The sequence below is a fragment of the Lissotriton vulgaris genome, chromosome 9 (assembly GCF_964263255.1).
Source record: "Lissotriton vulgaris chromosome 9, aLisVul1.2, whole genome shotgun sequence".
Taxonomy (NCBI): domain Eukaryota; kingdom Metazoa; phylum Chordata; class Amphibia; order Caudata; family Salamandridae; genus Lissotriton; species Lissotriton vulgaris.
Genome location: NC_141697.1, coordinates 390,814,812 through 390,831,501, shown reverse-complemented (window position 1 = coordinate 390,831,501; position 16,690 = coordinate 390,814,812). Strand labels below are relative to the sequence as shown.

At 42.6% G+C, this 16,690-nt stretch overlaps 1 protein-coding gene across 2 annotated transcripts in view; it reads right to left on the bottom strand.

The window, feature by feature from the left end:
- LOC147690170 (cholesterol 24-hydroxylase-like) overlaps positions 1 to 16,690 on the bottom strand; it is a 440,216-nt gene that overhangs the window by 126,302 nt on the left and 297,224 nt on the right. For both annotated transcript variants that reach the window (XR_015299935.1, XM_086937762.1), the window contains exon 9: positions 16,155 to 16,217. Coding sequence is in view for 1 of the 2 variants with exons in the window: in XM_086937762.1 (XP_086793888.1) it covers positions 16,155 to 16,217 (63 nt within the window). In the remaining variant the exon portion in view is untranslated. The remainder of the gene's footprint in view (positions 1 to 16,154; positions 16,218 to 16,690) is intronic.

Here is a 16,690-nt window from a genome sequence, read left to right as displayed (position 1 = left end):
GACACCTCAAGGTGGTACAGTAATTTTCGTGATAGAGGCTCACGAGTATCGGCAGACAGAGGTATTCTATTCATGGATAAACTTTCCAGCGGTAAACGCTATAACACAAGAGTTTCACTATTACAAAATAGAGGAACCTCCGGAAGAGTACGCCCCTTTCGAGGAGGTTGAAATTCCACTTAAATTTCAAGAGCACCTGCTCTGGTTTAATGGCGCCCTAAAACACAATGATCACATAACTAGGCTCGGTCCACTAGGTAGACCAGGAGCCACGTGGCCGGTTCTAGCCAGCTACACACCACATCCTGACATTATAAGAATGTCTAGAGAAGAGCTGTTAGCACAGCTAAACACATTAATAAAAATACATAGGCAATTAGTCCAATATGTACTACGGACTGCAACAGTCCAGCCAGCTGTTAATTCACACCAGCTGACCCCTCATCAGGGGAACACAAATAAAATTACACCACAGAACATACAGTCATGTCTTGGTAAAACACCCGTAAAACGGGAACAAATTCCTTTCTGGTTAGCCCAGAAAATCACTCAAATAGAGGCAGTATTTCCTGATACTACCCCTATTGAGAAACACAGAATCTTGACCATCTGCCTTCCTATGGGAATCGCACCACACGTGGAGGACTGCGACACTTGGGGTACAGTCTTTGCTTCCATTTACACAAAAACACACGGTGTTCCGTCTATGGCGGTAATACCAGACGTGCTAAAACAGATTCAAAATGAATTCGGTCCAGAACCAGCTTTAAATCTAGGTATGAAATTACTGAAAGATTTCAAGCAGGTCACGGCTATATTATTAGCCAATGTAAAGGGAGAAGCAGCATCTGTGGCGATTCGCCAGAAGTTGAGGGAAACAGATATAAAAGATCCTGTTGAGCTTGCAAAAATCATAGAAAAATGCTATGAAGAATTAGGTAGAGACAGCTTGGGTGGGAAACCAGTTAAGCCCCAACTGCTCGAAAATCCTGAAAAATTATTTATTAAAAATAATTTAAACACTCCTAAAAAGAGCTGGGATGGAAATAAACAATCCACTCCCAAGGAAAAAGTTTTCCAGTCCAGAGGAAGGTCTCCTCGACGGAGGGAAAGAACTCCGACTCGAGAACGCCAGTCTCCCCAACGGGAGCCCTCTGAGAAAAGATATAACCTTAGAAATAGGGATAATATAAAAAGACCTGATAGATATCAAAGTATTGATACACGTCCCTCTCGATCTCTTCCACAGAATTCGGAAAGAAGAGGACGGTCAGACCCAGGAGAGCACACCAAGTCCAAAGACAAGGAACCTGCTCAAAATAAGAAATCTCAATTTCAGAAAAAGAAGGTAGCCAGTATTAGAGTAATCAACCATGCCGAGAATACTGAGGACACAGTTGAAAAACGGGGAGTGGGCATTGACAATGTTGGACAGTGCAGCAGAAATCAGTATAGCGCGCAAGAACTTGATGAGTCATCTGGAGACAGTGGACACGAATGAATACATTCAGGTTGAAACTGCCGACGCCAGACTTAGCGAGCCCCATAAAATATACGAAATAACATTGCGTATGGAGGGTGATAAGACTAGGAAAATTAAGGGTCTGTTTTGGGATAAGCTCTCAAAAGGCTATGATATTCTGTTAGCTGAAAAAGATTGGCCCCCGGAGTTTGTCAGGGAGTGCCCTCGTGGCGAAGAGGTAATTATGCCTGCCTTCTCGAATCACATACCGATTCACAAAAAATACACATATGCAAGGAAATGGGCTGTAGCCCAGGCACCTGCATTGTATAAAAATCACGTAGGATGGGATGAGGATTCTACGCCTCACAAAATCCAACTAAAAAGTGAACCAACTGCCCAACGGCAGTATCCCATAAAGCAAGAAGCTAAAAAACAAGTCAGGGAGATCTTAGATCAACTTGAGTACCAGGGGGTGATTGAAACATGCACCTCTCAAATGAACAATCCTTTGTTTCCTGTCTCCAAGCCAGACAATTCATATCGTCTAGTTTTGGACTACAGACACCTTAATACATGTTGCAAAACCTTTGCAGTACAAAACTCGCATAGTGCAGCCCTAATGAATAATATAGTTAGGAAAAAATACAAAACAACATTAGACATTTCTAATGGTTTCTTTTGTCAAAACATTGCACCAGAAAGCAGATACTTGACCGCTTTCTCCGCATTTGGGTCACAGAAAAAATTCTGTCGACTCCCACAGGGGTTCAAGAACAGCCCAGGACTATTCTCAGCTAGGGTAACAGAGTTACTACAAATCTATGATGATGAAGCATTATCTTACGTAGATGATATTTATCTCACAGACGACGACTTGGATACTCACTTGAAAAGAGTGAACACCATTATACTTGGGTTCGCAGCAGAGGGTTACAAATTCAACTTTAAAAAGTCTCGAATTGCCCATCTGACAGTACTGTTTTTAGGGTACGAATTATCAAGTGAAGGAAAAAGCCTAGCGGACAACTTCTTAGAGAAGTGCGCTGTACTCCAAGCTCCAAAAACACTGAAGAATTTACAATCAATACTAGGTTTTCTGAATTTCGGAAGAACTTACATTTTAAATTACGCAGAGAGGGTTAAACCTCTCTACGAACTAATAAAACCTGATTTAAAACAAATCAATTGGACTCAAAAACACACAGAAATTTTGAGATCACTGCAAACAGACATGTTAGCAAAAACAAAATTAGATACACGTGACAACACACGTGATCTTGTAATCCGAGTCATCCCAGGAAGATGTGGATTCACGTACCTAACCTCTAATGAGGGAGAAAAGGTACCTATTTCAATTAAATCTCACTTGTACACACAAGCAGAAAAAGCATTCAGTCACACAGAAAGAACTGTGAAAGCAGTGCAAATCGCATTAGCAAATGAAAGAGAACTAGCACATGGCAAACGGATTAATATCCTTACAGCGGAATCCGCCTTCGAAGCGCTATTCAGCCCAGTAAACCTGCCTACAGTGTCACTGGATCCAAAATGGATACAGTGCTTAGATTCTCTAGGAGCGGAAGACGTGAAATACTATTTCGCCCCGCAATACAAAGAACTGAATGATTTAGAATATGAAGAAGAATATCCTCTGCCAATCGAAATCCTGCCTCTCCCACAATATGCATGTATAATCTATACAGATAGCTTTGTACAGCATTTTAATGTAGAGAGAAAATCCTACGATGCAGCATGTGCGATCATTAAAGGTCGTTGGCTGTGCGGTAAATTCAGACCGAAAGTAACAAAAACTGAATCTGTAAGAAACTGTTCGGTTCAAAGAACTGAAATCAGATGTTTAAAGATGGCGCTCGAAAATGCAGAACGCGAATTCCCCACACTTATCGTGTGCGATTCTCATTTTTGCGTCAATTCTTACAACAATAAACTGCAGAGTTGGATCGAAAACGACTACAAAGATGACACAGGTGCCACAATAAAGCATAAATTGCTCTGGAACGAGGTAGCTCTTTTAAGTAAAGAACTACAAAAGACTCACGTGATTCACGCACAGAGTCTTCAACGTGATGGCGTTCACGTTGCAGGGAATTCATTGGCTAATACAGCCACCGCGGAAGCAACTAACCCGGCTTCCGTAGCCACAAAAAAGCGTACAGATAAGTATATAGACGGGGAAACCATGCTAGCAGTAAAAACGACCGTAAAAGGCGACTGCGCAGCACTACCCGTAAACTATCCACTCAATTATGCATACATAATCGATGCAAACTCCGTTCCTTTTGCTCGAATCCCTGGAGTGGGGGATAGAGTAATTCCAAACAGGAGCAGGAGGGGCTTCCTCCTACTGGAAGCACACATGGGGTTGGGTCTGAAACACCAAACAATCAAAGCCTCTCTGAAAGAATTGCAATCAGAGTACTGGTGGCCAGGAATGAGTATAGACATTCAATGTTTTGCTCAAAATTGTGAAGACTGCAACAGAGATCGCAGTAATGAACAGGCCAGTGTAGTTTCAGGATCCCTTCTAGACAGCATAAGGCGGTCTATCTGCGCAATCAAAGAAGAGAAGCGCGTCCCAGTGTACAACGTTTAAGACGAAATGCACTTAAATAATGAGGCCACCAGCGCTCGGCTGACGCTAGAACGGTTATAAAAGATTAGCGAGTCCATATCGGCACATACGCAATTACCACGTTCCATTCTGACCAGGGTCCTGCTTTCAGCTCTCGAGCTTATAGGGAGGCCATGGCCAGCATGGGAATTGGGTTGCGGTATTCTTGTCCGTCGCATCCCGAAGGGAATAGTGTGGTAGAAAGAAAAAACCGGGACATAAAGCAATCTATAACAGCGAAGGTATTAGGTTCAGGCGCTGGGTGGGTCAAACATTTAATAAGTGTCCAGACTAGTCTTAACAACATGCCAAGAAATTCTCTAAAAGGTTTCAGCCCATACGAACTATTGTTCGGAATAAGAATGCGCGTTCAGGACCTCGATAGTCAGATGTCAGTGGTACAAGAAGAAACGAAGCACTTTGAAGTAAAAGACCGTTTGGCTGTTTTACAGGAACTGAATGAAACAAGAAAATCATTAAGCAACATAAAGTTAAAGCAACAGCCAAGTACCACTGACGAGGCACCACCCGCAACAGCCCCAGCAAGGCCTGTCTGGATTCCAAAGATTGGGGATCTAGTCAGAGAAAAGATCGCGGTTAAGAAGGAATTTGGGCCTTCTTACAGAAAAGCAGTACCTGTCTTAGCAGTCACCGGAACAAGATCAGTTGTGCTACCGCCCCTTGCTGGTAAAAAGGAGAACAGAGTCGTGTCCATCGACCTGGTAAAACCACAAGCATGTGGCCTATAATCAACAGTAGGCCCAGTGGACTCCCAAGAAACAACAGAATACCCAAACTTGCAACAATCCAAGAGGTTCAAACTGAAAGACTAATCACATTCGATCAGCCTGCAGTGCACAATGAAGGACTATGCAATACAGCCATGGAACTCGTGCCTCTTGAAACACAGATTGAAACAGTTCGTCAAGAAACAGCACCAGTCTACAATAATGTGGCATCAGAAAGTGCTACCGAGAGACAGATTGAAAGAACAATCCCATCAATTGACAGAACTGCCTCTGGTTATTTCATCAACTTCGACAACTTCTCTGAAGATCAAAACGATCCCGAAGTGATGCCAGAAACAAAAAAGTATTCTAAAGAAAATACAACCGGACTCCTTCAACAAATCAAAGAACTTTATCTGGATTCGCCGTTGATTGAGCATTGGATTATCTCAGGGGTATTCATACTCCTACTCTGCCTAATTTTAGTTTTAATTTTAGGGAAGTTCATTACAATTGAATGGACACAGCAAGTCAGAACATCAACCTAGTCCTGAAACCACACAGATCATCCCACGTGAAGAAAAGAGAACTGTCAACAGTAAATGTCACAGCAATTCCAATACCTGGTGGGGTAGTATGGGAGAAAACAGACTATGAGATCTATGGTCCGGTCGAAATCCTGAAGTATCCTCATCAACTAAAGGTTTCCTTAAGTGACTTTGTTACACCAAGTACATTCTCTGATGATTGGGACTTTAACAGTATTAATGACATGATGTCTGATTTAGTAATGTCAGCTAGATTCACAGATCATGATTATTTACAAGGTTCATCTAGTTATGAGCAGTTATTCTGTTACACCCACTATGGGGATCATTACTTGCATAAATCTGCACAGCCTAGAAATGTTTTTATGTATAACCAATGGGAACATTGTTCTACACCACCTAAAAGCAGTTCTAAAGCATTTTTTGAGAAATTCAAATATTTTTCAGGGTTTAACACCAGTGATGCAGAAACGTTTTATTATAAACTGTTAGATAAAACAGGAATGAAAACAATGCTGACAAATTCAAAATTGATATATTCAGAAGCATTTTATGACAAAATGATGACATTTGGTTTTGATTATTGGAAAACTAATATTGAAACGAAATCAATTTGGGGTACAAAAGATTGGCAGGTGCAAGGCATAGAAGCACTGTTTAGAACCTGCATGATACCAGAACAAATGTTATTTTTAAATGACACTGTACACCAAACATCTTGTCTTGGCCTAGCCAAAAACAAAGAAATGAAAACACCGTCTATACCAAAGCCAATACCTGAAAATGCAACTGCAGATATTGAGTTAGACGTGTCACACATTTTAAATTTCAACAGAACACATCCTGATTGGAAAAAGTGGTTAATCTGGCCTACAGACACAAATAGCTGTCAAGATAGATTCCTGAACAAAACACAGGGTTTAAAAATGACCAGATTAGACTCAAGATATTCCCAGAGACAACATCCAGGAATTATAACCACATACAGTGTAGGCAAACTCTGCCTAGAATGGCTAACTACATCCACACTGGCTGAAATTAAGCAACACTTGTCTTTATTAAAAGATGGTGCTGATTTGCGCGATTTCATTCTTGGACCACGCAAACAGCGTCAAAAGCGTTTCATAGCGACCAGCATCTATGCGGCTTACAACGAGGCTTGGAAAGTAAAGCAAATTGAAACTGCTGAAAAGATACGAGAAATTGATCGTATTAATTTGGAAAAATCACTTTCTGTAGTAGACAATGGGTTAATGACTCTGTCTTCCAGAATATATTCTTTGGACAATATTGTATCCTCTGCCTTTGATGTGATAGACAGAGATTTGCTAATGTTACAACATGGCCAGTCTCAATTACGCTCTATTATAGAACTAGGCTGGACGCTGCAAAATCTTCGTTCAGGCTATGTGCCTTGGCGTTTGATAAACACAACGTCATTATTTTCCATTTTTAACCTTACTGATAAACAGATCAGTTTGGCACAGAAAGGAGCAGACTATACAATCTTGAGCATCGAGAAACTCGAGAGATTATCATTGACAATGTCAGAGAGCCCTGTCATTGAATGGATAATACACGGAATTATCACAATTCCGATAACAACTTTCCGATTTCATAAATGCCTTGAGTACATACCTGCTGGCCAGTATGAACAATTGGGTAAGGGATATGTTAAATCCGAATGGAAATTACCATACACTCATTCTTGCTATAGTGACAGCGACAAAAATGTATTTCTTAGTGGTGACAACTGTAAACATTCACTAAGCGGTATACTTTTGTGTCAGGGTATTAATTTACACGGAGCATGTGATGGCAATTCAAACAACCTTTCATGCCACCAGCTAGTCACACCTGCAACTCAGATAGAGCCCTTCTTTATGCAACTCGCAAACGGGAGTTACATTCTTAGAACGGATCACAGGTGCTGTGGCCTCGCGCCCGGACTAAGTTATCTAGTAGAAGTAACGTCCATGGTCAAATGTTGTATGCAAGCATTGTTCCCGAGCGGGCCTCCAGACACAGTGACTCCCCTCTGGCCTCGTCTGAATCTCTATTCTATACGAATTGATACATTAAGCAAAATGAAATCTGTGCTTTTACAGACAACAGTGCCTATAACGTCATCTAAAGAGACGTATGATCTTCTAGTCGCAAGGACGGCTACTGAGGTTCATGACCTTTTATCAACAAATTGCCCCGTGCATTTCGTACAAATGCTCGAGCAACTCTTTAACATGTCTAGTGCTACGAGCATCCCAGGCATATTTAAGACAGTCTTTACGGGACTGCTAACACCCTTCCAGGCAATTTTGGGAATCTTTCCTAATTTTGTGCACTCCATCTTTGGTGGTATTCCACTATTTTTTGGACTCATCGCAGGGATTCTATTTTTGACCCTCCTGCTACGTTATGGCAAACCTCGGCTCAGACATAGCTCCCATGGGAATGGAAGAAACAATCCTAGCAATGCGCTACAGGGACAGGATAACTAACGTCCTCGGATTGGCCAGGCTGAGAGATCTAAACATGACCTGGTTCCTTTCATTCAGACCGATATGGCAAAATTGCATTTTACCTGTGCTACGGTGTATGCTTTGCGGCGATGAATGCGTGTTGGACATCTGTCTTTCACTTCCATCAGCAGTACCAATGGACGTCGATACTTTGCTAAGTCCAATAACGGCTCATGCATTGTGTTGTCCCCAGCGGCTACCAATCCTGATGACGGCATTCGTGGAGACTCCTGTACTACAGCCAAGTGGTAACAGTGGAGCGAGTGACAAAAGCAACATCATCCAGGTACAACGTTCTGTGAGCATTGCTGATCCTGTCTTCGATGACAGCAATCATTCTCACACCTGCCAAGTTTCAGCGCTATCTAATTTGGTTGAACTATCACCTGATTTTGTAGACCAATTCTTTGCGAGCCTGTCTGATACGATGTTCTCACCCACAGAGAAACAATAACTTTTGAGAAGCTTTCCGACACACAGCGTTCCCATGAACTCTGAATTCGGCCTTCAGTTTTGATCAACATAAAACTGCCAGGAGCTTTGGTAAACTGATTTTTCTTTGAATTGGACAATTTTTTAATATTGACCCTTTCCTTTTTGGCACGAACAATTCTTTGCTTAACGTAAAAACTATTCTTAGAGAACAGAAGCTTCACACTTCTATTTCTAAACTCATCTAGAGACATAACAACATAACACCAGCCTCTAGCACACATATTATTACAATGCATTTTTATGTGATGATTTATCTCGCATTTCTTCTGTCAGAGATACTTCATGTGTAATTCCTTATGCATAATCGTTCATTGATTTCATATGCAATAATTTTTTGAATGATTACTATGCTTTTAAAACTACGTACAGTACCTAAATTCCATGTATTACAAGTACGCCTATTTCGAATGCATTTATGTATTTTGGGGTGGGCAATGTTACACATGCATCTAATTGCTTAGTTTTAGTAATTTTGATGGACATGAATTCGTGGAGTGGGTGTCATGTGCTTATCTAGGTTCCTGATCGATACTGTGACCTTATGCCCCTATTCGGCTATAAAGCCCTTTATTCCCTATATTGGCATAACCGTTCAAGTACGATTTTCTGTAAAGTCATCTCTGGCCTCACACGAGCAGAGCCACAGAGCCACATTCCAGCATGACTCTCTGCTACTTCCTTTGCGACCAATTAGTGCAATGACAGAGCAGCAGTCACTATCTGATATTCCTAGATAACACTCCGAGTTCTTCAACAAGATAAAAACTTAGCAAACCTGGAAATCCCCGCTTGCTATGTTTTGATTAGTAATAGAACTCTAATGAGCAACTGATAGCTGCCACTTCCTAGTGACATCTTTAATTGACGTCTTATGTCCAGCAAACTTGCGTCAAACCCGGCACCTGTCAGGTATAAATATTACCAACGTTGCCTTAAGCAATGCGAAGCTGTGAGCTGTGAGAGCGAAGCAAACTGCTGTTGAGCATTGCCTGTCGCTGCAGCCTGCTATCCTGTGGTGGTGAAGCTGCTGATTACCATTATCGCCGCTACAGCGCGACCTATGGTGCAGTACGCTTGAGGAGCCGTGCAGCCGTCCTCTGCGAAGACATCCAGCCCAGCTGCCCGCGGACGCTGTCACCCCTCCTTCCTCCAGACGCGCTGAGAGAAGCCGCTGCCTTTCTCGTGCAGAGAAATCCAGTCCCGGCGCTTCCAGTTTACCCTCGCAGGTGAACTGGGATATCGAGAGAGACCCCTGAAGGAGATACCAATCCTCCATCATTCTATTCAGAGGTATGGTGTTGACTAAACCCTTAGACGAGAATTCTTGAAACAAACCTTGGCAAAACCAACTTAACTTAAGCTACTTACTTACTTCCCCTTCCACGTGTTAGGCTTAGGTCAGGCACACTGGGGTAGGCTTAGTTAGAAGCACCAGTTGAGTATGTTAGCCTAATGTATATATGACTGTATAAATGTTTTATTACTTTTAAACCATTGTATGGCTAAGAAACCATATCAATGCTTTTACAGTTCTATTTCGCAATACTTATCTTACTGTACGTACTTTTTATAATAACAGTTATTGCAATTGTGGCAATACATTTCTCTTGTACGAGAAGAAAGACTGTTCAATAAATGTTAACCTTTATTGATACACGCCCGTCTCTCTATTCTCTACATACTGTGAAAGTAAACTGCACTAGACTGACTGAGTGAAATCTATGTCTATTGTTTCACACGACCCTAGAGATCGACTCTTGATCTGAGGAGCAAAGTTGTCATGTTGCACGGTTGTTGGAAAGCTGAATCCCTTCTTGTCTGTGCCAAGGAAGCTGATCACTTCCTATGCAGAGAAGAAAGTTTCCAGTGACCTCTGAGCTAGTTGGTAACACAACCCAATTAAGTTTAGCATAGTCAGTGGAGGCCTGGAATATAGCCAGTTCCACGTCGATACTACTGTTTATGTTATTCCAATGCGCAGGGCCTAGTGGGAAACTAGGAACTACACTACAACAAAGATGGCAGCCGTTTCTAAAGCATTGGCAGGAACCGACATCACAGCTGTTCCTGTCAATGAAATGAAATTAAAAATTCCACTTATATAGCGCATAACTGCCCGGAGGCCTCGCAGCCTCAATGTTTTTTTAAGTTTGTCGCAGGACTTCCTCAACATGATGGAGCCTCATATCAGGCTGCCCTCACCATGGGAGTCTTCTCCCACCCCGAGGGAAGCATTGAGCAGTTTCCACTGCCCCTTACCGCCAAAGTTTTACTGGCATTGAGGGGCAGGGAAAAATGGCCTCTAATTCCGCCCATCTAAATCAGGTGAATGAAATTTTAGATCTGCATCTGACAACCCTTACTCCTCAGGGCCGTGGGTGGGGGGCTGGGGGGGGGGGATAATCACAGCAGAGACGGAGAAGTCTCCACCATAATTAAAGCTATAGTCCACTCGCTTTTAAATTGATTTAAATGCGGGCAGACCCCAATGCTAGCAGAGAGGGAATACTGGAATACCGGTGTCGCTGTGACGGAGTTCCTTCTCCCCAAACTTGATAAATAAGCCCTTATTCTTTTATAAATAAAGCACCAGCTGTCAGCTGCCCTGGGCCTCCTTGGAACACAAATTGCTACTTTCTCGATGTCCTCGCCACAACTGCAGACAATGCATAGGGACTGGTGTCATCCATCCGGGACTGCAATTAATAAGGATGAAGAAGGCCCCGAAAAGATGAAAGCAGTCACAGTGACGTGTTCATAACTTGAGCAGACTTTAGGGCTGCAATAAGCTTTTCCCTGATAAACTTTGTTTTTTTTACAAAAAGGGGCAAAACCCCTGTTATATTATTGGCTGGCCCTTGAAGGGTGGCTGGGAGGAGTTTACACAATTTATCTATAATTCAAGGCATTCCCCATAGACGTATACTGCGTAATTTTTTTTTAAAATCACCTTCACATACAAAGAGTTGAACGAATCATTTCCCTTAAATTACCTTCTGATAGCTTTAAATTCTCTCCGTTGGTCCCCACATTGAAATTCTATTTATTTATTTCATTTTTTGTTATCTGTGTTGGATATTATCTCCTGTAATCAAATGAGAAAAAGGGTGCTTGCCTGCTGCCACTACTCCAGATGTCCCAGGGCCCAATCTACTATTGGTTTTGGATGCAGGGGAGTGACACTGCCTCACAACTCAGAATGGGCGTATCAATAAACCATTGTCTAGTAACATACTCACTTTTATGAAAAAAGGAGAACTTTTTTATTTCTACCCACAGAAAGGAAAGATATGACATTCACAAACATCTACACAACCTCCCTGAGATTAGGGTTCTAGTGTTTTCTTAGGCGGTTCCCCAGGTACCACTCCTTCTTCGCTTCTATCCACAGTAGTTATTCCTCATTAACTATAGGCATTATACAAGGTAAGTCTCACAAGGAGTCCTAGTCTCAAGAGTTCACTATGACTCTATTTTTCAAGTCCACAGTGACACAGCACTAATTAGTAGCACATTCCCACACAGCTGATTAGCCCGAAATCAGTTTTACTTGCTGTAAGAAATTAAGTTGTTGGTTGACTGGGATAGGGGCCCTGGACAAGCAAGAGCCACAATCCATTGCAGGGTGAACCTCAGAAAGTCACTAAAAGAACCAGTGGTTAACCCAGGGTAGGATTACACAAAAAAAGCTGCAGGCCTGAGACATGTTTAAGGTGCTATTTAAGTGTCAACAAAAACGAATTCTGTACAAATGTGGAGGGAAAAAGGCAAAACATTTGGGGGTGACCCTGCTGAGAGGGGCAGGCCCAACAACTACAACTTGCAAGATTGGAGTAACAGTGAGTTCCTGAACAATTCCCTCTCAAGGGAGATGGATCTGAAGCTGCAGCGGGCGATTCAGATGAGTTTGCTACACTTGGCCCATGTGGGTTTCAATCAGCTATCAGAAAGTCCTCACATGCCGTTGTGCCTCTGCAGAGACTGGAGGTTCTCTGTTGCTCCTTTCTGCAGGCTAACTTTCTGATGCCTCCCGTGATGGGAGGGTGGTGAAAATCTTTCCTTCTGCGCAGTCCCAAAGTAGCCTCACTAATCTCTGCAACTACTCAGACCAGATCATAGAACTTGCTGGTCCTAGTGACTGCCTTTGGCAAAGGGTGTCACTGTAACTTCAAGGTATATGGGCTCGGACTCGATCAACACAGTGAACTTCTCAGTGGCAGCCCCTCCTGGAATATGGGGTCACGGGCCACTACCACATGTAAGGGCTATAGCCCTTACATTCAGCAATCTTCTCATGGGAGGCCCTTCTGGGCATACTGAGTCACCGCTCCCCAATACACAAAGGCTCTGGCGCGATCGATGCAGTGATACACACAGCTCAATTACCGGTGGCCATCATCTGCCATATGTTACACACATGAGCAATGACCTGAACGGTGCAGCAGCTGTCTCCTAACACCTCACACAGTGAGTTCACTCAACCGGGGTCCTCTACTGGACCAACTTCACCAATGCTCTCCTCTTCCTCACATGGCACACCTATCCAGGCAAGCAGGCAGATACTGGAGCTTCAGACTCCAGGATAGGTGGTCTTGGATTCCCTGAGTGATGCCCCCTCACCTGACAGGGAGACGAGCAGGACTTGGCCCCCAGTTCTGGTCTTTTAGAGCTTCCCCTCCTCAGTGAACAACCTTTACAACAAAACTTTTACAACGCACTACCATTACAACGCGACCATTACAATGCAAACCATTACAACGCATTGCGCTGGGGGCGCTCTAGGATAGGGAATAAGTTTAATTTACTATCCAACACCTTCCCTAGTGTCCACGGGGACCGGAGTTGGAATAGTAAATTAAACTTTTCACTATCCAGCACCCCAAAGCGCTATGCGTTGTAAAGGTTTGCGATGTAAAAACCGCGTTGTAAAGGCATGCGTGGTAAAAGTATGCGTTGTAACGTCATACTTCCCCCCTCCTCACACAGCCTGTGTGGCTGTGTAGTACATGATAAGTGTTTGGGGTCTCCAGCTCCCTGTTTTATAGTCCATTTCCCGACAACAAATGTGGTTCAGAGTCTGAAGCTCTGAAGCTTATGTTGGGGGTTTGCTTCTTTCGAAGTGCCCTCTTCTTGCTCTTGAAAGCGGCTATCACAGCAGGAGCAGCTTCAAGGCTGATAGCCCCTCAACACAGGCCATGAGAGTGACAAGATTTTACACCTGGATGTCAGCTGCAGTGATATGTGTATTAAAAAGATTACGAAACAAACAAAAAGGGGGAGAGAGAAGTCAGGTTCATTGTGGACTCGGCCTCCTTTAATTCATGAACAATTAGAAAGAGTCCACCCGTACTGAAAATAACTAACCTTACAGTGATCTTTATAGTATTAAGGAAACAGATGAGTTTTCTTTAAATAACCCTCTCCCACCAACATGTCCCTTGGTGGCATGCTTCATCATCTGGTTCTTCCCGCCTCGATGTGGGACGGGGCATGCTACGCCCAACGGAGACGTGGGAGCACTTTTTAGGGTGTGGTCTCTAAAGTGATTAATAATATGGGAGTGGAAGGGTCAGACAAGTGAGTTAAAAGATACCCGGCTACGTGGAACCTACTTTTTATTAAATCCTGTAGCTGGTCTTATTAAAAAGGGGGAAGAAGAGAAGCACACTGTGATGGGTGTGTGTCTCCTGGTCTACATGTTTCAAGCCTATCACCTAAGACTTGTGTTATATCCTAGCTATATTGTAGTATGTGTCATCCATTGCTCCACCAGTGGAACACTGTAAGATGCAATATATAATGTTGGTCTCTGGAAACCAGAGTTGAAGTAGGGCTGAGCACCATGCTGGGTGCTCCTGGTGGGGCTGTATATAGCTGAACTACTGCTGTATTACAGATCTTGTAACTAACTTGAATAAATCCTGTTGAACCACATCTACTTGTGTGGACTAGATTACCACAATTTTATGGCGACGAGGATCTTTTCATCAGGACCAGACTAAATGATCCCTGGTACCACTTCTATAACAATACCCTATTGGTTTCCTTAATCATATTAAGGAAATACTACCATGCAAATACAATACCTAGGGCCAGATATACGACCATTTTTGCAAGCGCAAACACAGATTTGTGAGGCGCTATTTTGGATGTACAACAGTGTGTATCACACTGTTTGAAATTCCCAATGGGATCGCAAATTGAGAGGCTCATGAATATTAATGAATATTAATGAGCCTCTCGCAATTTGCGACCCCATTGGGAATGGCACGCCCTCCCAGGTATGGTGGCCTGCTGGGCTCAGCAGACCACCATGTCTGGGACTGCTTTTAAATAAAGCAGTTTTTTTTAATGCAGCCCATTTTTCTTAAAAGAAAACGGGATGCATTTGAAAAAGAAAAAAATTAAACGTTTTTGTTTTATTTTATAAAGGCAGGTAGGGGTCCCTGGGACCTCTGCCTGCCCTTAAAAATATTTTTCCCTGCATTTCCAAAGGTACCATGGGACCCCTTCCCTTTTGCCAGTGCATTACCACCCTCTTAAAGAGGGTGGTAATTTGTGAGTGTTCTGTGACCGCAATTGTGGTTGCAAAACACTCATACATGGGCTTGCACTGGCTATTAGGAAGAGAATGCCCCTTCCAAATAGCAAGTTGCAAAGCCTATTTAGCGAGTTGCAAATAAATTGCCACTCGCTAAATAGGCTTTATACTTGGCCCATGCTCTTTTTCCATGCGCGAACAGGTTCACAAGCCTGTTTACGCATGCAAAAACGGCCGTACATCTGGCCCAAAGCGTTCCTCAAGTTACTTCAAGAAAAAAGTGGTTTTCAAGGTTGCTTCTGATTTATGTCAGCTTAGGACTCAGATACTGACTGGGACAGAAGCAGTGCAGTGAGACTGAGCAATTTTCTCACATGCCGAGTTTTGCAAAACCACAGGAATGTAGCAATCAAACAGAGCTGCTCATGTAGCCTGCAGCTGTGTAGCATTCTTGCTATGGAAGTGTTAAGCCTGTACCCTAACTGAGGGTCAAGAATGCCTTCCCTTTTTGTGTACCTAAGGATTATCCATGAGTTGGTGCACTAGTCATGCTGGAAGCCACAACATGAGTTGCAGTATAAGACTACTTAAATGTATAGAAACCGAAGGAAGGGAGCTGGTAATGAGCACGAATTCAGACAGTCATTTGTGTCTGCAGGGATGGATGGGAGCTAAACCTTTATCTATGGCACACAATGTCCATATTATTCCAACTGCCATCATGTAGAGCATTGTCCATGACCCTATGTACATAACAGTAGGGACTTGTATGTCAGAATATCGAGTATTTAATATAACGCTACCATAACATCATTGCAAAAATATCATTGGCCAAATTATCAAGAAGGTACGTAAATATAGGTAAGTATAGCTTTACAGAATTTCTGACACATCTGTCAATCCTTGCGCCATGGTGCGCCATATTGTAAATATGGCGCATCCATGGTGGTGCAAGGATTTCGCAAGTAGGTGCATGGAAAGTGACGCATCTACATAGATGCGTCAGTTTCTTGTAAATCTGCCGCTTTTTTATTTAACTATTTGTGAAATTGACATTTTTAAATGTCGCCCAACATTTCTATGATATGTGCTTGATAATAAAATGTACAGACTTATAAATGTTGAAGGGCTATACCCAGTACAGAACTGTACAACACATGCATTAAACAGAATGATCTTTGCATAATTTACTACAGACAATAAGAGCATGTGATGTCAATACTAACCAGCAATGAAGAAAGTAACAAAGTTGTCCAGCATTATTTCCTCATCACATTTCTCTTCCAATGCTACAAATAGAAAACATATGTTTGTTAAATTATTTATGGCACTGAAGGCTCCATAAAGCATCAATCATGCTAAGCCTATTATATTAAAATGAAAATAAATCTTTCAGTTTGGTATGATTTCCCCTGTTACTTCTGCTCTAATACTTGGTCTTTCAAACGTTTTGTTAATGATGTCCCATTTTGCTTCAGTAAAGTAAAACTAATATTGTTGTGACAGGTTACTATTTTGTTGCATGTAAAGAAAGTAGACGCTGCATAGGCCGTGCATTAACAGAAGCCGATACTGACACAGATTGTTATCAGCATGCGCACTGCCTACGAGCAGGCCTAACTTGTTTATATTAGACCTGCTGGCGTCAGATTGGGAACAAACCAAAATCAAACTATCCAGAGGGGGGCCACAGGTCACTCTTTCTCAAAGCGACACAACATTCCTCCAAGATTAGACACAAAAACAGATCACATAAGAATAG